The sequence below is a fragment of the Myxocyprinus asiaticus genome, chromosome 24 (genome assembly GCF_019703515.2).
Source record: "Myxocyprinus asiaticus isolate MX2 ecotype Aquarium Trade chromosome 24, UBuf_Myxa_2, whole genome shotgun sequence".
Taxonomy (NCBI): domain Eukaryota; kingdom Metazoa; phylum Chordata; class Actinopteri; order Cypriniformes; family Catostomidae; genus Myxocyprinus; species Myxocyprinus asiaticus.
The window spans coordinates 867,854-889,513 of record NC_059367.1 but is presented as its reverse complement, the minus strand read 5'-3'; the positions used below and the strand labels follow the sequence as shown (position 1 = coordinate 889,513).

Here is a 21,660-nt window from a genome sequence, read left to right as displayed (position 1 = left end):
CTTGAACCGTTTTTAGTCCCTGACTAGAGATAGGCCAATATATCGATTTTACCCATTAATCTGTGCCAATAGTTGCTTATAAGAATAAAAAAAATCCCGAGTCCCAAAGGCTCGAGTCCGAGTAAAAATGCGTGACTCGGACTCGAGTCAGAGTCCAAACTCGAGTACCCCAACTCTACATAAAGGCAGCATAAAATTTCATCCAGTGGTTAAATCGATGTTTTCAGAAGTGATATGATAGATGTGGGTGAGAAAAAGATCAATATTTATTATCCTTGTGGTGGTGTAGTGACTCGCCTCAATCCGGGTGGCAGAGGATGAATCTCAGTTGCCTCCGTGTCTGAGACCATCAATCTGCGCATCTTATCACATGGCTTGTTGAGCGCGTTACCGCGGAGACATAGCATGTGTGGAGGCTTCACGCTATTCTCTGCGGCATCCACGCACAACTCACCACACGCCCCACCGAGAGCGAGAACCACATTATAGCGATCACGAGGCGGTTACCCCATGTGACTCTACCCTCCCTAGCAACTGGGCCAATTGGTTGCTTAGGAGACCTGGCTGGAATCACTCAGCACTCCCTGGATTTGAACTCACGACTCCAGGTGTGATAGTCAGCATCTTTACCACTGAGCTACCCAGGCTCCCCTAGATCAATATTTAATATTAAATCTCTACCTTAACTTTCACTTCCGTGTTCTTCTTCTTTTGTTTCTAGAGATTTGCATTCTTCATCAATATCGCCACCTACTGTACAGGGAGGAGAATCTACAGTAAAAAAGGACTTAAATATTGATCCTTTAACGTCACTCCAGAGTATTCCAACAGCATTATGATTACACATGTTGATCCTAGAAGTGTTTAATGAGATTAAAAACGGAGAGCTGGATTATAAACAGTTATAGCAGAACAGCACCGTGACTGAAGCCCACAGTAATTCATATTCACATTAGCACTTGTGAAATTAATTCCCTCCCATCCTCTTGATTGAGGATTCATCACCGTTTTCTGTCACAAATCTGTGTGGAGAATGTCAGTCGGTTCCTCCGTTCAACAGAGCATCAAGCCACACGGAGTTGATCCCGACGACAGCGGTGATGACTGGGAGATCGGTGTGGGGAATCTAATCATCGACCTGGACGCGGATTTGGAGAAAGAAAGACAGAGATTGGAGATGAATCGCGTTTCGAGCGTTAAAAGCAGCGCGGCGGAAGGTCGTGTGGAGCTCGAGTGCAGTTGCGCGGGTGCAGCGGATGCGTTTAACGGCCCGACGGGAGCCGGAGAGCCGCAGCAGGGATATCTGTGCAAAGAGCCCAAGAAATTCAAGCTGAAAAGGCGAAATTCCTCGAATGACACTGACAGATCGTCCTCGCTGGAGATTCCTAAAGTATGCGTCGGTAAACGGAGGGAGGCTCAAGGACGCCCCGGAGAGGCTCCAGAGATGAATTCAGCACCACCGGCGGTGGACAGCTCCAGCGACGTGACTAAAGGCAAAGACGGCAAGAGAGGGAAGAATCAAGGCAAAGGGCTGAAAAGAGAGAAAGAATCCGCCAGGACGCGTAAAGAGAAGCTCGCTGATGAATTCGGATCGCAGTCAGAGAATGGATGCGCTGTCGGAGGGACGGAGAATCTCGTCGGTAGGGCCGGAATGGACGCGGCTATTGTCGAACACACTGAAGACACGAACACACAAGAACACGACCTGAAGACGGTAAGATCAAATCTGCCTTTTTAGTCTCTTCTCTTCTGATAGCACTCATTGATCTCATTAGTTCAAGGGAAATGCAACGTCTGTCACGTCTGAATCTGCTCTATCGACCCGTGTGATCAATATATGAATGCAGTCATGTCGTCTGGCGTACAGCAAACTACTAACATCATGTCAAGATCTTTAATGGACGCGAGGAAATGTGAATTAGACTGTAGATTGAGGTGACGTTGGATACAGTGTTTGCATACTTGAAGAATGAAGCTTATATGCATGCTCAGGAAATGTTGTAGTGTGCAAAGCAAAGATGCTTTAGGCGTTATTCTGTCTGTGTCTGCCTTATTTACAGGCTAAATGAATCTCTGATCAGGCAGAGTGAGTTCTAAAAAAACAAAAACAGCACAAAACACCATTCCTGCAATGAAGGCATTTTGGTTGCTTTCCAAGATCAATTTAATGACAGCTTTTTCTTTTGTTTGTCAGCCATTTCCTTTGTTAACTCATCCCCTGTGAAATTTTTCCTGTCTGTTGCTAATGGAAACCTGAGCAACATAATCTCCTCAGTTTGTTTTTGACAAAGAAGCCAAGATGACTTTTCAAGTGCTTTTTACAGTTTTAAAGATAGAGAGAGGCTGTACTCCCTCCAGTGCTGCCATTCTGTTCTATTGTCCCTATAAGAGATTACATACATGTGTGTTTCATTTTGCATTGATTTCAGTGGACATATTGTTTACATAGGGGCCAATCAGATGGGTATTTTGACAATCAAATGTCTGGGTTCAATACAAGTTGAGCTCAATCAACCGCATGTTGATTACCACAGAAAATCATTTAGACTCGTCTTTAAAAAAAAGAAAAAGAAGCAAAAAATCTGTGTTCCAGTGAGACACTTACAATGGAAGTCAATGGGGTCAATTTTTGGAGGGTTTAAAGTCAGAAATGTGAAGCTTATTATGTTATAAAAGCACTTACATTAATTCTTCTGTTAAAACACGTGTATTAGTGAGGTGTAAAGTTCGTTTTTACAGACATTTTAGGTTTTAAGAGTTTACAGTGTTACATCGTCATGGCAACAATGTTGTAAAATTGTCTATAACTTTCCACAGATGTGGTTAGTAAGTGATTTTATGACAGTAAAATCATGTTAACACACATATTGTTTATGTCTTGTGTCTATACTTTTGAAACAGTGAGTATTTTAATGTTTACAGATTGACCCCATTGACTTCCATTGTAAGTGTCTCACTGGAACACACATTTGTGCTTTTTTATTTAAACCCTTGTTTGTAAATCTCTCATATTGCAGATATTATCATAAGATATTTCATCAGATCTTTTTATCAACTTATTTTTTTAGTAATTATGACAGATTTAACATATTTAAATATATATATATATATATATATAATTATTATTATTATTATTATTATTATTATTATTATTGTTTTTTTATTGATAGAAGGATTTATTGAACTGAGCTCATACCGGGCTAGTGGGGGGCACTCACTGCAGAAAAAATAATAATATAATAATTACATAATAAATGAATAACCTCTTGCTTGATCTGAACACAACAGGTGTCATTTTAAAGTTTAGAATCTGGACTTCACAATGCATATAGCTGATCTTACCAATTCATAAAAAATGCTTTTTAATTTGCTGATAAATAAGAACTGTTTCGTTCTCATCATTTGCGAGTTTAATGTATGACATTTCCACAGACACACATAAATATAATAAACAGGAGTGTGTTTTTGTCACGTTTTTCCTTATTACTTCCTGAAACATACATATAACATAGACAATGACTTACAGCAGACGATCCCGATTCAAACGAGCCCAAACACAACATAATATGATGAGGAGATCTTGAAATATTCCTCAAAGAGTGTACATGGAAAGACAATGCCCAAAAGAGCACTCAACACACATTGTGTGAGTGTGTGTGTGTGTGTGTGTGTGTGTGTGTTTGTTTGTGTGTGTGTACGAGTACGTGTGTGTGTACATGTTTATACTACATTATGGGCACCAGCCAGCGGTCCCCATGAGGGAAATGTCTTATTAAACATACTAAGCGATGTTTTTTTGAAAATGTAAAAATGCAAAAAGGTTTCTGTGAGGGTTAGGTTTAAGGGTAGGGGTAGGGGATAGAAATGATCATTAGATCTGTATAAAATCCATATAATGCACGGAAGTCTATGGAGAGTCCCCACCATGATATAAAAACATGGGATGTGTGTGTGTGTGTGTGTGTGTGTGTGTTTTCTGGTATTCAAAATTATGCTACAAATGCTGTCGAATGACCTTAACTTGTATTGAACCTGGAAGTATTCCTCTAATGTTGTCATTGTTTTGTTTTGTTTTTCTTTTGGTGTGTTTTCCTCGAATGAGGAATTTGTCAATATCTTAATGAGGTAGCATGTATTACTTGCTGACAGTCCATGCAAAATAGGGATGTGTCCGAAGCCGAATACCTTATTTGGAAAGGCACGAATAATGACTTCAAAACGAATAACGGATTCATCCGAATAATATAGAAAATATTAGTTTGACTGATAATCCAAGAAACACAAACATAAAGCAACACTGAAAAATGAACATATCCAAAATTACAACAAATTTATGAATCAATATTTCTAAAGTGTAAACCTTATGAATGAAAATGTGCACGGTGTGATTTTAGATCAGATGAGCGCGGTCTCGACTCCGTTTGCGGTCTCTAATTGTGCGCATCTAGAGCTTATCAAGTGTAACATTGTCTAAGATATGACATCATGTACACTTTCCACTTCTTTAAATGTCTATGTTAATGGATCACATGATTCACACGTGATTCTCATGTATTTATTTATAGCCTAAACCTGATCGTGATGTTAAATTCCTGACCTGAAGTGATTTAACGTCAGAGCTAATTTATCCGTCTCTTAAAGTTGACCACATTTATATTCACATCAGCGATTAAAGTAATTAACTGGTTAAGACTTTATTCTGAAATAAAGTAAAAATGCTTTGTATAGTTTTCATCTATTAGGAATATTCCTCCTTATGTAAAACAAAGAAACTGAAACATGCTCCGTCTTTTCTTCTTCTTCTTCTTTAAACTGTGCTAAATTTGAAAATGTTAAGTGTTCTTGAACTCTGGTAAGGCGCTATATAAATTTAACATTATTATTATTATTATTATTATTTAACTAAATGGTTCCTATTGTAAAAATTCCTGATATACTTACTGGGACTTTGACCTGTTTGTAGGCTATATTGATTTGATTTTAATTTATTTTAATGTTTGAATTTGTATTTATTATTCACTGCAAAATATGTGCTTAAAATTTAACATTTTGCTTGACACTTCCTGCCTCCAGAATAATGATGTTATACATGCACAGATAAACGAAAATTCAGTTTCATTCAGATATTAATATCTGAAATAACAGGAGAAACTACAACATATTCCACAGTTAATGTAGCCTACAAATTCAGCTTCATATGAAAAAAATAAATAAAATAATAATTATATATATATATATATATATATATATATATATATATATATATATATATATATATATATATATTTTAATAATTGTATAATAATAATAATAATTATTATTATTATTATGAAAAGGCAATTATTATGAAAAGGCATACACAAGGTATATTTTATTAATAGAATCTATTAATGTAAGAGTAACATTTAAAAATAGAAGTTACATTTAGTTTTAACGCACTTCTGGTTTATGCCCCGCCCACATCCGGTTCTATCCGAATACAGAGACAAATACAGATAATTTTGTCATATGAACAAATACAAACACAGATACAGATAATGGCTTCACTGCACACCCCTAATGCAAAGGATCACTCAGATATTTATTTCCTTGATAGTCTCAGCATCCTCTTACATTGTATTTATAATGAGCAACAAGGAATTATATTTCTGCTTCATTGTGTTTTTGCTTTCTCTCCAGTTGAGTGTTAAGACACGGTCAGTTGGAACAAACACACAAGAAACAGAGAAAACCATCGAGTCCAGCTACATGGAGCCATGTCAACCAGGAACGAGCGTCAATCTGGAGGGTATTGTGTGGCATGAAACAGAAGAAGGTGAAAGCATTGTGCAATTTTCCCACACATATGAAACAGAAACATAAAGTAAAGTCTGTTGTACATAAAGTCCTCTACAGACAAGCTTGGAAATGATTTCTCATTGTTTTATCAATTTGCATGTAGCATCTTGTCATCCTTTTCTTGTTCAGTGCAACATCATATTACACCATATTATAAATTAATAATTTTTGTTGGACATGTGCTGAGTAAAGGGCGAGTTTTTAGTTTGCTTGACAGGACTGCATTTTCAAAGCAGCTGTGAGACGGACTCATTTGAAGGAAGAGCAGACACTGGTTGCATATTGATTAAGCAAATTAAAATTGCAGACCACAATCTGAACTTCTATCACTTTGATCAAGCACAGAATGAGTCTATTTGAAAATACAATAAAAAAAACATTAAAATGTAGCCATATGGCTGGGGTTGCACATTAAGGACAAAAATCGTAAACCGTAATCATGGTTATTAATTTCGTACATTAAAATACTTATTATGTGGAGGGCAAATGCAAGCCATTTTCTTTATGTAGGCTACACTTTCAAAAACAAGCTGAGAACTTTGTTCCTTAATTTTGACACTGCTTTTATGTTGTTTATATTATAATGGGAGTGTTCTAGTTTTGTCGCACCATTAAGGGTGAAACACGTACTTGAATGCTGATGCTTCTAGCTACGAAAGCTAAATTTTGTGATTTATCGCATTCTAAAATTTGTCAGACCGCAATTCATAACACAACGCAAGTACTTGTTGCATTCTCAACATTGCCACAAGGGGCGCTGTAACAAGATTAGTGTAAATTGTCCACTTCTACGGCGAGTTTTCTCTTTGAAGACAACAACTGTTATGGCGGAGCAACAGTTTGATGAGAATATTGCTGAGCAAGTAAGGTAAAGTCATTATAATTATAGCAACTTACCAAAATAATAACACATCCAGTTTAATGGCTCAGATGTTTGAAGGAAACTCTATCACCCCCTTGACTCAAGGGCCTTGAGTACTGAGGTTTGTTCCCAGCACGATAACGCAGAAACGCATGTTTACGATGGTTCAACCAGACCACATATTTGTGTAAAGTATATTTCTGTTTTGCTGATAGGCTCATGTAGTGAACAGACTGGTCTGTGATAACATTGTTAACCACTGAAAAAAAAAAAGTTGTAAATACACAGTTTTGATGCAACAGGAGTAGATCTAAATTCAGTGCTGTAATTGACACTTTTCTCGATTGTTAATTGCACCGGTCGTAATTTTTTTTTATAAATGGCACAGCCCTACAAATGGCTAAATGTAAATGCTTTGTTGATTGCATAAAATGTCTTAATTTTGTACACCATTACCATGAATTAACACATTTGATTATATTTTTTATAGTGTTACTCCAAGTTGGTGTGTGCAAGTGTTAATGAATTTTGTTTTCCTTGTGTAGAATAATATCTATAACACCGAATGTTCTGCTCAATCACACCAAGCTTTTAACTCCTTCAAAATATTTGAGAGTGACTCATTACAAGTGACTGTTTTGTTTGTCTCCAGGGGTTCTAGTTGTGAATGTCACATGGAGGAAAAGGACTTATGTGGGAACACTCTTGGACTGTACCAAGCATAACTGGGCCCCACCACGGTAACACATCTTCCTTCCTTATAAAGAATGTCTGACTTGCAGTGTCCATACATTCTCCTATTCAAGGAGAATACGTCTGTAAAAAAAAATAGACTTACAGACACTCATAACTTCATGTTGTTTTTAACTAGGTTTTGTGAGTCACCGATGAGTGACTCGGACATGCCCTGTGCGCGTGGACGTGGTAAACGAATGCGGTTGGCTATACCCGATCAACCAGCTGCTGACCCGAGTCTTACCAAAATAAGAGGACTAACTCACAAGAGACGTGGTGTGGGAATCGGCAACAAAGGAAGGCGAGGGAGTCTGAACCTCACCGGCTGTAGAACACCTGGATACTATGGCATTGAGGACAATCTACTTACATGTGGAAAAAGAAAAGGCAAAGCTCTAGCCGATCTAGATTTAAGCTTGGTTGCGGAGGACATCAGGAATGGAAATGGGAAAAGGATGCGAGCCAAATCCAGGAGCGCTCCGTCCACCCCGCAGGGTAAATCCGACCCAGTGTTTCTTGATCAAGTTTGTGGATCCCCGATGCTAATAGACTGTCCGCATCCAAACTGTAACAAGAAGTACAAACACATCAATGGGCTCCGATACCACCAGTCTCATGCTCACTTGAACAGCGAAAGCAAGCAAGAGTTTGAGGTGGAGAGCGAGGACAGACTTTCTGATTTTGATGATCCGCTCAGCTCTGTACCTTTTGATTCTTCCATGAATATTCTCTCTAAGAAACCCAGAACCATGTTTAAACTCAATTCAATTGGTTCCCCAAAGAGCAGGAAAGCATTGCTCAACAACATTAACAGTCCCATTGCCAATGCTAAATTACGCAGGAACGTGGTGAGTAAGGACGGCTCTATAGATGACCTGAGCAACTTACCGCTCATTTCAAACATGTCTGTTGTCCTTGAGAACTGCCTCATTACGGATCGTAACACATCTGTGGAGATGCCCAAGCTTGAAGCAGAGGGTGCAATTGATAAAAGGGACATCTGTAGCAAAGTTAAAAAGGAAAGTGGCTTCACTGAAAGATGCTCAGCCAAGTCTCGGACCAACAGACTCATTACCGGCGCTCCTGCTCCCCCAAAATTGACTGCAATTTCACCTGCTGCATTCTCTGCTAAAGAGGATTCTTCCCATCAGAACTCTACAACTGTTGCTCTCACAAAGGCCAAGAATCTCTCCCTGAAACCCATCAAGCCAAAGCTGGACATTATTGCACAAGTTAACATGGCCAATACTCCCACCACCCTGAGTAAAGACAGTAAGAAAAAGGACAAGAATCGATCGAAGGACAGAAATTGCAAAGATCCACAGAGTCCTAAAAGTGACCCAATGTTCACAAAAACGGACGATGCCAAGAATATCGGGAAAGAGTTCCCTGTAAGCCTCTTGAAAGAACATTTGAGCAAACAGGATGTTGTAAATGGGCCAGGTGAAACGCAAGAAAGCCGCATGGCAAGTATTAGAGCAGAAGCGGACAAGGTGTACACTTTTTCCGACAATGCACCAAGTCCTTCCATCGGAAGCTCTGCGAGAATGGACTGTGGTCCACTTACAAACGGAGATGGAGCCACTGCAAAAACAAACAGCCCAGCATACTCCGACATATCAGATGCCGCCGAGGATGGAGGATCAAACTCAAGATCTAGAAGAAATTCGATGCATGACTCGAACCCAAACAGCAACATCAATCTTAAAATTCCCTCATTGAATACTGCAGTCACGGTAACCCCAGGTAAAGAGGTCCAGTCAACGTCTCACGGCCATGGATATGAATCTCATTGTATCCCAGGGTACATGCACTCTGGACAAGCAAACTCCACTTCATTCCTGAAGGTGGCCTCACACTATGGTCGGACGAAGGATGAACTGAGAGACTTAAATGAGGATATAAAAAGCTCAGATTCCTCTACTCAATCACAGCTTCAGTACCCTGTGACTGAAACGCACACAGCACTTGCTCAGTCCTTGTACTATGGGCAGTACAGTCGTGGTGTTTCCATGGACCAGAAAGTTCTGGTGATGCCCAGCACCCACAGACAACTCCCTGACACATGCTGTGAGGAAATCCAGTACAGCAAGCAGAGTAGAGGTCAAGTTAGACGTGGATCTGAGCAGAAAGAGCGAACAAAGGACGACCAAAAGCAATTTATAAACTCTCCTCAGTCAATTCATAAGGGGGCAAACTCTGCTAAAATTAACTGTGTGAAACCTGGGTTTATCTATGTGGAATTGGACAAGCATCTGTCATTTCAGCAGCAGCAACAGGGGAAGTCATCCCATATCTCCATGACAAAAGATCAAGGGGTTAACAAGGAATCTGAAGACCTCAGTTTGGAGAGTTCAAACTCCAAATCAAATGTGGACACAAATGTAACATTTCTAAATGTAAGTTACTGATGTTACTTATCATTTTCTGAGGAAAATTTTCTTTTAAAGACAATTAACAGACTTCTAGAAAAGTTGTGTGGGTGTTGTTTTCATACAGTTTTGGGAGGTATGATCCTTAACCATCAAATTATCGAAATGCCAGGATTGTTTGACGATTGAGATCATATTGATTTGTTTTGAAACTGTCCATGACAAAGAACGCATTAAACACTAATCTCACAGGGCTACTGTTGCATAACAAAGGGCTTCCCTGTAGGGTGTTTCATTTCATTGGTTGTCAGACCAGAAACTGTTTGACAGTAGATGTTCCTCTGGGTTTAGGCTTCAGAATCTCAGTCCTGGAGCAACTTTTATCAGTCCAAATATGTGAAGCTGCAAAATCAAGAGGTTAACAAGATGTCTGAGGAACTGAGTCTCAGTTCAGACAAGGGGAAAGATTGGCATGTTCCACTGGAGCCAGAGTCCAGACTGGAGGCCGAACTCCAGAGCATCAAGTGTGAGACCACTGCTGATGTCACGGAGGACAGTACCAGACCAGATGGGGACGAGATGGTGGGAGAAATATCTGAAGACTCACAAACCGCAAGAGGGGCTGCATCATCACCTCAGCAATCCTTTATCCAGTTTCAGCACTCCTACCCATATTTACACCTATGTGACACCAGCAACAGCGCTTACAGAGTGATGTCTCCTGCTTTAGTGCACAATTACCCAGGTAATTTTCTAGAGTTATACACCTGAAAAGGAAATATGACGCCAGTGTTCACACAAAATATCCCTGAAATGGAGCCTATTTTGTACTGTTTATAAAGAGTCAGTCGTGTCTTTTCCATTCCAGGTTTCCATTATCCTCTATATGGAAAAACAGCAGGAAGAGAAGACTCAGATGGGGCTCAAAGCAGCAAACCAGTGACAGATTCAACAGCGTTAGAGCTTCTGTCACATCCTCTCTTGCCTTATCATGGCACATCTCCTGTGGTACGTATCTAATTACAAGTACAAGACACTGGTGAACAATCTATTATCAAGACAAGACCAGGCAGTTTTATGATTCTCCGTCAAACCTACTCCATAGCCTTTATGCACTGGCCTACGTGGTGGTTTGCATTTATAATTCTAAGTTGGTGTGTCTGTGTCATTCTGCATGTACACAGTCAAAGCACTAGTGTATTGAGAGAAAGTGCCTTCAATTCTGAAATAATGAATAATTTCACAAATAAATAAAAGCAATCGCCCTCATTTATGAAACATGAGCAGAAACAATTTTTGTGTAAATCGTTCATAAAGTTCTACGTAAATTCTCGGATTCATGAAAGTTTTTGTGTTTTCAAAACGTTAGTTGGTATGAATGAAAGTCATCCGAACGTGTTGCGTTCTTTAAGACAAACTGACATGACTATGTTTTGATAGATGTGAAATAAGTCATGAAAAAATTAACTAATAATTAAATTAGTGACATTAACCTTAAAAAAAAAAAAAATAATAATAATAAAAGAAGGAAAAAAAGTTTTCTTTTTAAACCATAGCCTATACTTTTTTTTTACTGCTTGATTTTTTTTTTTTTTTTTTTAAGTATAAATTTTCCCAACTCTGTTTATTGTTTTCCCTGCAGAAGTGCTTGATTTTTCTCGAAAAAATTTATGCTCTCTAATGTGACTGGTTGGACAGTTTTTTTTATTTGATATGAGCTCAGTAATTTAGTTTTCATAATTTAGAACAGGCATGGATAAATTAGATTAGATTAGATTGGGGGGGGGGGGGGGTGATGGGGGAGAGGTAACCCCCCAGTAATCAAAACAATCAAGTACAACCCCCAATATTTATACCATGATCAATGGAAACATGTAAAGGCTTCACGTTGCAACCCCCCCAATGTTCAAGCCAAATCTACACCCTTACGTATGGTCAATGCTAATGCTGTTAAACCCATAAATAAACACATCGCGGGCAGGTGCGTACACAATACAACGGGGAAAATAATAGTAAAATCCCGCACACTGTCATATAGCTTACAAATCTGTAATATCTTACAGCGTTTCGGTCAGAGATCTTCTTCAGGCATTCTATTAACATCTCTGAAGATTCTTCCAGTTTCAAGTATATCACTGTTACCATCATGATTTACCCGAGAAGTTTCACAAATGATGCTGATGATGCTCTGAACTGAACCAGAGAAGATTAATGGTGGTGGACATCCTCCTTCCATTATTTACACTCACGTCAAACCATTTTTATTGACTTCTTGAACTGTTTGATTCACAAAAGAGCGTCATATGACAGCAAAAACATGCGATGACAGTAAGTTCCTAAGTCCACTATTGTGTTTGCTCAATCAAAAGTTGACGATGTGAATGCAATAATGATTTCATTACTGTTCCATATAAATATTAACAGCGTTTACTAGCGAGTCTGGTGCCTTCCTTATATGGTGTTTTCATGGGCGTGGATTATGATAATCGTGAATGAGCGTGCACACGCCCCCATTTATGAATGTTTGGAAGTCACGAACATTTACATTCAGTTTTACTAATAAATCTGGGAAGTATGAAGCGTTTGTGAATCCGGCGGAAAGTTTTCGGGAAGGTCCATTTTACACGCAAATTTCTTTGAATTTACGAAGGTTTCATGAATGAGGCCAAATGTAATTTGTGGATTCCATGTTAAGAATGAGCTCCATATTATTTATTAAACATGTTGTCTGCCATGCAGAGAGAAAATAAATAAGGCATATTAAATTAATATTTTGGCATACTTTGACACTCTGCGCTGAGAAAAAACATTAAGTTTATAACTTCTCGCTAGCTTTTAAAAGCTTAGAAGCTGCACTTTAAAATGCATATAGGCAATATGACCAACTCTTGACAAGTGATTTTACATTTGCTGACAAATTAGAAGTATTCTGTTTTCATAATCCATGAAATATGATTATTTACTGTTCACTATACTGTCAAAAATACGGTCAAATCAACATACAGATTGGAAAGGTCTCGAGTAGAATACAACAAGCATATTGTTTTGCTCACAGACCAAATATATATCGAGTAAAAGCAATGAAATCATAGAGTTTATGTGGCTTTGTGTCATGTTTTTGCTTGTAACTTCATAAAACATGCACAGAATATAAAAAAAGCAGATGCTCCAGATTCAAACGAGTCCAAATACAATGTGATATGATGCATAGATAAAATGCTATGCTACTTCAGATATCTTTTTAATCACCTGGTGGAGGGTTTCTGGTTACAATGCGGACCAATCACAGCTGTGTATATGTGACATGTAGTTACATTACATAGGTTCGACACAGAAGTATAAATTGGCATTTACTGCCTCCTACAAAGGGGAAAAGGAACTAAATATGATGAGAACAAAATGACTAAAGCTAAAGTTGTATTTGCATTTTTATAATAACCCTCATTGAAATGTTTGTGTTGAAAAGAGTGACTTTAATAGTCACATTGTAGAAGTGGAGCAAACAGTTTTGTGAAGTCACCCCTTTATGTTTTGCTTCATCAGCCTGGAGAAAGAGGGTCACCGAAGCAGGACAGAGAAACTGAACGGGAGAGAAAAGCGATTCCATTCGGCCGTCACCTTCAAACGCATCACCTGACTCAACTGGGCATGAGCTACACGCTGGTGTCGGGCCAGTATGACCCATTTCAAGGTGAAAAGGTCAAAAACAACAGAACTGCAATCTATATGAAGTGTCATTCACAGTTAAGAGGAAAGAACTCAAATTGTAAGAGTTGATTGTGAAGTTCTGCGATCTTCTCCTTCAAGGTTTGAACTCTGCGGCGCTAGTTGCTAACCAGCAAGTGACGACAACACAGACCTGCTCCAGTGGTGAGAAAACTAGGATCAGTTTGCCCAAAAAATAACATTTTGTCATCATTTACTCACCCTCGTGTCACTCCCCGAGGCTAACATTCTGTCTAACATCTCATTTTGTGTTTCACAGAAGAAAGAAAGACAAATAATGGTGCATAGTTCGTATTTACTACTTGAGAGCACATAAACGCCACCACGAAGTTGTAATCAGGCACGTGCACACATAGACATCAAAGGGGGCTTGAGCACATTTTTTTTTTTTTAAATGTATGTATATATATATATATATATATATATATATATATATATATATATATATATTCCTGTTTGCGCACAGCTTCCCTGTCAAACAAATATATTTATTGAATATATAAATATCAGGTTGGGAGATGAGACTTTGTCGAGTTCCGATGCTCTCCCTCCCTCCCTCTCCCTCTCCCTCTCTCTCTCTCTCTCTCTCTCTCTCTCTCTCTCTCCCTCTCTCTCTCCCTCTCTCTCTCCCTCCCTCTCTCTCTCCCTCTCTCTCTCTCTCCCTCCCTCCCTCCCTCTCTCTCCCTCCCTCTCTCTCTCCCTCTCTCTCTCTCTCCCTCCCTCCCTCCCTCTCTCTCTCTCTCCCTCCCTCCCTCTCTCTCTATCTCTCTCCCTCCCTCCCTCTCTCTCTATCTCTCTCCCTCCCTCTCTCCCTCCCTCTCTCCCTCCCTCCCTCTCTCTCTATCTCTCTCCCTCCCTCTCTCCCTCCCTCTCTCCCTCCCTCCCTCTCTCTCTCCCTCTCCCTCTCTCTCTCTCTCTCTCTCTCTCTCTCTCTCCCTCCCTCCCTCTCTCTCTCCCTCTCTCTCTCCTTCTGCGTCTCCATGTAGCAGTGCAGCACACATCGGCACATCAGACACACAGACAGGCAGGCAGCGGCCCCTCCCAGCTCCTTTCCCAGTTGTGTTTTTCTTGGCTTGTGTGGAGGTGAGTGGTGATGAACAAAAGACTAAGCTAACAGTACCTCGACTTTACAGCTTATTAGCCAAAAGACAAATATAGTTAACTTGTGTCTTGCTAACATGCATGACTCATGAGCTACTAGCTAATGTAATAAGTTAGCTAAAGTTTAGCTAAGGCAATATATCATGGCCATACAGGCTAATGTACTGTACTTAATGGAGACACTACAGGTGAATAAAGTAAAATTTGTGTCTAATAACGTTATCACAATCGCCACATTGATATGCAAATTAGGCATTAACTAATTAAAATGTGCTCATTTGCATACATTTGACAAGGTACTGCAGGTGAATAGGATAAACAAAATAACTAAAGCATATCACCACAGAACTTCCTCAGTTAATGACATACATCAAGAGTCTTTTCCCCTGAAATGTTATGTTTAAATATGCAGATTAGCTTGTTTTGGTTAATTTAGAAGAAATCTACAGATGCAAACAGACGGAGGGCATTAGGCTTAAAACAAACACCATCTAAATGTGTATTTTGGAAGTTTTCTTTCCATTAGAGTAAAAGAAGACATGGAAGCAAAATAGACCAAAATCTCAAAATTGACCATTACATGAAAAAAGTGTCCTGCCTTAAAGCAGACCTATTATGCCCCTTTTTACAAGATGTAATATAAGTCGTAGGTGTCCCCAGAATGTGTCTGTGAAGTTTCAGCTCAAAATACCCCACGGATCATTTATTATACCATGTTGTAAATGCCTCTTTTTGGGTGGAATCAAAAACACGCTGTTTTCGTGTGTGTCTCTTTAAATGCAAATGAGCTGCTGCTCCCCTCCCCCTTTCCGGAAGAGGGCTGTGCCTTTACAGCTCGTGCTTCGGATACTATAGCAACAACAAATCAGAACCAATATGACTGACACCGTAACCGGAGTTCAGCCATATATGTATGAACCAGAGTCGGACACTGATGAAGGAGAGACTCCGGCAGAAGTCACAACCGTAAACGACACAAAACATAGGCATTTTGAGTTTGTGATAGTGCTTCTTATGTAGAAAATCACTTCCTGCCCTCCATCTGCAACGCAGTGATGTGACGTCATGTGCAAACAAGCTATAATGACAGCTCTGGTCTCTGTGAATACAATCAGAGACAATGGTAACTTTAGCTGCATTAGCCGTGGAATCAGCTAACAAGCACATTTGGAAAGGCGATTTGCAAACATTCACAAAATATAAAGTGTGATACTTACATCTTCAGGATATAAAGCTGGAACACGAACAGTTGATACTGATCCATGCTTGAGAGTCAAATATTTAGAAAATCCTGCTTTATATTGACCCTCATTCACAAAGCAGTCAAAGTGTAAAATGATTTGCACAAACATACACGAATTTTGGTATGTTTTGGGGAACATTTTCTTCAAAAACAAAACTTGTCCACTGTGTCTTCAGTGGCTCTGATGTCGGGAGTACATGAAGACTTTATGTTCACTTTTACAGCCAACAACAGAACACGTATGACGCTTATGAAGCTGAGACATTATTCTTCTCACTGTAGCTGCTCCAGCGCGGAAAAAAATGGCGGACTGTGTGTCGATCACTCAGGGGCGGATCTATGATAATAAGGTGGAGTCCGTCACCAGTCGTGGGCGTGGCCTGCTCTAACATGACATCACTTTAGAGCAGAAACGAAAACCGATCACTTTGAGACACTGTTTTAGGATAATAGGAATATAAGAAAGAGGAGTGGGTGGACTTTTAACATTGTAGGGTGGTTGTGTACACACACTGCCGACTCACATTTATGTTCAAACACCATGTAAAAGTGAATTTTGCATAATAGGTCCCCTTTAAACAGTAACTTCATAATTTTGATTGTAGGCTCCTCATCTAAAACAATTTATTGTCTTGTGCAAAATAAACAAATTATTAGTGAAACTTTGTCCCTCTCCTTGGTGCAGTCATTTATTCTAAATATATACTTGAAACTAGTAGCATAGAAAACATGCACATTGTGGCATAGTTCCCTTTGCTGTTGCCTACTCTTGTGATAAACGTAGTGAATACTAAAGAAGACCATGGTCTCTGTGTGAACTGATTATTTTGTAGAAATTTGTTGAGTATGAAACAGTTGCGTGAGTGTGAGGGAATTAAAATACATTGGTAAGGAAGTCAGAGTTGTGTTAATATATTTAACGTTTTGTTTAAAAAAAAGTGCCCTTTTTTTCCACTTGAGCCCCTGCCCTCCAAAATGTCTGTGCATGTCCTTGGTTGTATTATAAATAACTTTCCGAGTTGTTGGCGGGTCGATTAAAGAATCATGACGGAAGCAAATTAATACTGGTAATAGTTCAGTTTTACTTGTGGAGTTTGAATGCATTTTTTGTACTGTTAATGAAGAATAGCGGTAAAGCTTAAAATAAATTAAGACTCATTTATCTGGTTTATGAGGCAACAGGCGTGTGCAAAAAAAAATAAAATACATTTCCCATCATTAAATACATATAGATAACACACCAATTACACACCTAATGCGCAGCTTTGCTATTCATTTAGCTAGACACTGTCTTTGTCAGTAAGTGAAAAAGAGAGAAAGAAAAATGAAATTGCAAAATAGGTTCATTTTTTGTTCAAAATCACTTGAACATAGGGATGGGCGATATATCAAATAATCAAGATATTATCGAGATGATTTTTCTGGCAATATAAAATTAAGCAATATCATGAATATCACAGTGATTGCTGTATTTGCCCACTGTGTTTCCAAAAGAGAACAAATATAATCCTCATAAAAATCCATATATTAATAATAATAATAATAATTCAGTATTATATTGTATAGTGAAAATTGTATAGTTGTATACACTAAAAGTAGGTAAATATAGACTTTTATTACTGTATTGTTACATTTGTTCACCTAAATGAAAATGACTGAATATCGGAAAAACTATTAATAAAAATGCCTTCATTATTTACTAAACGTTTTGAATCTACTTGGCTACAATGTCTGTTTGGTTGTATTGATGGCTCCTCTTATTCTTTTAATGCCATTTCAGAGCAAATACATATTTATCAAGATATATATTGAATATTGTGAATATGATGAAAAATATCGAGAAATCATTTTTGTAGCCATATCGCCAACACAGATTTACTCGCTAAAGGCCCCGTGGGGTAAAATGCTCCTTTGATTTTATTTTCTCCCAAAACATAGCATCAAAAACTACCACACTACTTTCCTAAATTTCATCAAATTTTTACAATTTATTTTGAGGCAAAATACTTATTTGTTATTGTCAGTTTTGTTCAAGGTAATTAAATCAAAAGTTTTTATTTCATTTTATTTATTTTTTCTCCCCTTTTCTCCCCAATTTGGAATGCCCAATTCCCAATGCACCCTAAGTCCTTGTGGTGGCATAGCGATTTGCCTCAATCCGGGTGGTGGAGGACGAATCTCAGTTGCCTCCGCGTCTGAGACCGTCAATCCGCGCATCTTATCACATGACTTGTTGAGCACGTTACCACGGAGTGTGGAGGCTCACGCTATTCTCCGCGGCATCCACGCACAACGAGAGAGCAAGAACCACATTATAACGATCACGAGGAGGTTACCCCATGTGACTCTACCCTCCCTAGCAACCAGGCCAATTTGGTTGCTTAGGAGACCTGGCTGGAGTCACTCAGCATGCCCTGGATTCGAACTCGTGACTCCAGGTGTGCTAGTCAGCATCTTGAGGGGTGAGGAGTAAAATGCTCCCTCACCACCTTTTTTAAAAATACAATTTTAATCAAAACCTCCTTCCGTTATTATGTCTTTTCACACAAATGATGTTGCTCCATCAATATTCAATAAAAAGAAATAAAACAAATTCGATCTTGAAACACTTAGTGACCAGATAAAAGCTCATTTTCCTTAAGGTATGCCTTTAGTCCTGTTGTACCCTATTTACGACTTCTGACCAAGAAAGTACAAACTTTCCAGGAGGACTTAAACGAGCATAAGTTTAACCCTCCTATTGCGTTCAAAGTCTGCATACGCCTTTTGCATTCGCGGGTCAGTTTTGACCCGGTGCAGTTTTAAGCTTATAAAACATTCATAATCCAATTGTTTTCATCAAAAAACATATTTTAGCTCATTCTTTGCTGTTCATACATGTAAAAAGATCTATATCTGTAGCATGTTAACTGAAAAATATAAATGTTATTATGTATGATGTCAGGTTTGTTTTTATTTAAAAATTTAGAAATTCTTTGACATTTCAAAATATACATTAACTACAGATAAAACAATGTGATACATGTAAAGATATATTTTTATCAAGGTTTATTTGAAATTTCATTTGAATATAACATTGCATTAATTGTTTAAAAAGTGAGTATTTCTAGTAATTCTCCTATTAACTTCCATATTAATTACTCATTAATGCTGAAAAACAACTCAGTAGTCAAAATCTATGCAACCAAAATACATTTTTTAAACAAACTTTATTCTGATTATTGCATGAACTGCTGAATGTTAATGTGTGATTATTATCAGATCAGTCTGTAGAGAGTAAAATGTGGGCTCTTTTTCAGATTATGTACGCTTGAACTTTAGGCAGTTTGTCCTTTGATAGTTTATTTGTTACATCTGTTTCGTCAGTTCTGTATGTGTATGCATGTTTGTAAACAAGATGCAGTCCCATTTTGAGACATAAAAGTGTGTGAGAGTTTGGGAAAGAGGCTAAATGTAAGTTAAATATTTTTAAGAAAAATCAAATTCATAAATGTGCAAAAATATCTGCATAATATCATGTGTAAAGCCACAATTGATGCAATGGGAAAGCAAAAGATGTAACAATTTTATAAAAATGGTTATATCTCTTAAATAATTTATTCTAAAAATATGAAGAAAAAAATTAATTAAATTAATAATGTTCATTTTGATAGTCTTGACAAAGTCACAATGTTTGGTTCCCGTACAAAAAACTATGTGGTATTTAAAAATAATAATTTACGGGGGGCCTGGGTATCTTAGCGAGTAAAGATGCTGATTACCACCCCTGGAGTCATGCATTTGAATCCAGGGCGTGCTGAGTGACTCCAGCTAGGTCTCCTAAGCAACCAAACTGGCCCGGTTGCTAGGGAGGGTAGAGTCACATGGGGTAACCTCCACGTGGTGACTATAATGTGGTTCTCGCTCTCGGTGGGGCGTGTGGTGAGTTGAGTGTGGATGCCGTGGAGAATAGTGTGAAGCCTCCACATGCGCTATGTCTCCGCGGTAACGTGCTCAACAAGCCACGTGATAAGATGCGCGGATTGACGGTCTCAGACGCGGAGGCAACTGAGATTCGTCCTCCGCCACCCCGATTGAGGCGAGTCACTACGCCACCACGAGGACTTAGAGCGCATTGGGAATTGGGCATTCCAAATTGGGGAGAAAAAAATAAATAATGATTTATCTCTACCTGGTCAAAAATTACCCGAACGCAATAGGAGGTTTAAAAAAAACATGAGGGTGAGTTAATGATGGCAGAATTTTCATTTTTTGGTGAACTATCCCTTTAAATGAAGTAAAAATTGTTACATGTGATTTGTAGGTTGTTAGTTCAATATTTAAATTTTAGGCCACGTCCACACGAATCCGTCCACAGTAATAAGAGTGATAACGTCATCGTTTTCCAAAGATTTAGAATGTTTTTGGTGGAAGAAAACGCCATTTAACTGTGGATGAGAGCTGTAAATGCACTGAAATTAACATACTAGTGTGGCTGTGGCCTTAGTCACCATCTTTGTAAATCAGCACAACATGTTGAGAATTTTGCATTTTGTCTTTTTAATCTTTGCAGAAAATGACGGGAAGATCTGAGATATTCCCAACCCACACACGGAGTCACACAGACATCAAGTCCATGGTGTTTCTCATCGTCTCCATTGGAGGCAGCGACTAATTTCATTTCTAACTAATGAATGTACTAATAAAGGAAGACTGCTGTCCTGTCAGTGGAACTATATACTGTACACACACAAACACACACACACACACACACACACACATAGATATATATATATCGGTATGTGCTGATTAAACGATGACTGAGGCTTTGTAAGACAAGGACTGTATAAACCCTCTCTGCCTGTTAATGGCTACATCTAGCTGTTTGTATGCACTTATATTGTTGTGTAATCATACTATTGAATGTATTTGCTATTTCCTCACCTCTGTGTGGTAAAGGACGGTTTGCAATAGACTACAAGTGATGTACGGTGGCTCGCTCTGCATTAACTTATTATCATGAATATACTGTTATTAACAGCCATTAATCTATTGTATCGTATAAAGTGGACATTAATCGACAGATCATCTCAGTGCCATAGAGTATTATTGTGATGTATATAGATGTACATAGTTTAACAAAGCTCAGCAGCGACTATAACTAGCTTATGTACCTTTGTATTGATTCAGTGCAATGTATACGGTTGTCTACCCACCTCACTTACACGGCAGACGTACTCCTTTGTTACTTCAATAGTGACCCAGAACTAAATCTGTTTACAAGTGGTTTTCTGGAGACAGGTTGGTCGAGTCCCGTCATTAGGTTACACCATCAAACTGCTGTTGCTTTTTATACTGTCTCTGCCTTAATATGTTTGGCAATCCAAATAAACAGTGAAGGTTGTTTTTACAGGGTCGTTGTATTTTTATGGAAAATCTAAAGCTTTAATGTGACAGCATTAAAATGCTATGCTTTCACTTACAAAAAATGACCAAAACACCATCAGTTACTACTGCAAAATCTCTCTTTCAAGCCGTGCAAGCAACTTTCTGAATATTTCTGTCATTTTGTTTAATGATGCCACAGTTTTATTGCAGTAAAAAATAACTGTAGTAGCTTTGGTTCCTCATTATAAAGTACTGTGGTGGTCACATGGTACGGTGATGGTATTAGAGTGTCATATGTCATCGTTTTTAGATTGTACTATAGGGGTTCCTCAAGGGTCCATTTTAGGCCCCTTACTTTTTAGTATATATATTAAGGACTTACCGTCAGTTGCTCCAGGAGTTAAAATGCAGCTGAA

The 21,660-nt window shown here is 38.5% G+C and overlaps 2 protein-coding genes across 2 annotated transcripts in view; one reads left to right on the top strand and one right to left on the bottom strand.

Moving 5' to 3' along the window:
- The window catches only part of LOC127414552 (synphilin-1-like), a 285,700-nt gene that overhangs the window by 21,832 nt on the left and 242,208 nt on the right, over positions 1–21,660 (bottom strand). The gene's annotated exons all lie outside the window — the stretch shown is intronic.
- On the top strand, positions 553–21,266 carry LOC127414545 (zinc finger protein 608-like). The gene is made up of 9 exons (XM_051652648.1): positions 553–1,714; positions 5,680–5,815; positions 7,353–7,440; positions 7,572–9,834; positions 10,159–10,552; positions 10,676–10,815; positions 13,351–13,498; positions 13,615–13,677; positions 20,430–21,266. The coding sequence occupies exons 1-9, from the start codon at positions 1,034–1,036 to the stop codon at positions 20,447–20,449; spliced, it is 3,933 nt and encodes a 1,310-aa protein (XP_051508608.1). The 5' UTR covers positions 553–1,033; the 3' UTR covers positions 20,450–21,266.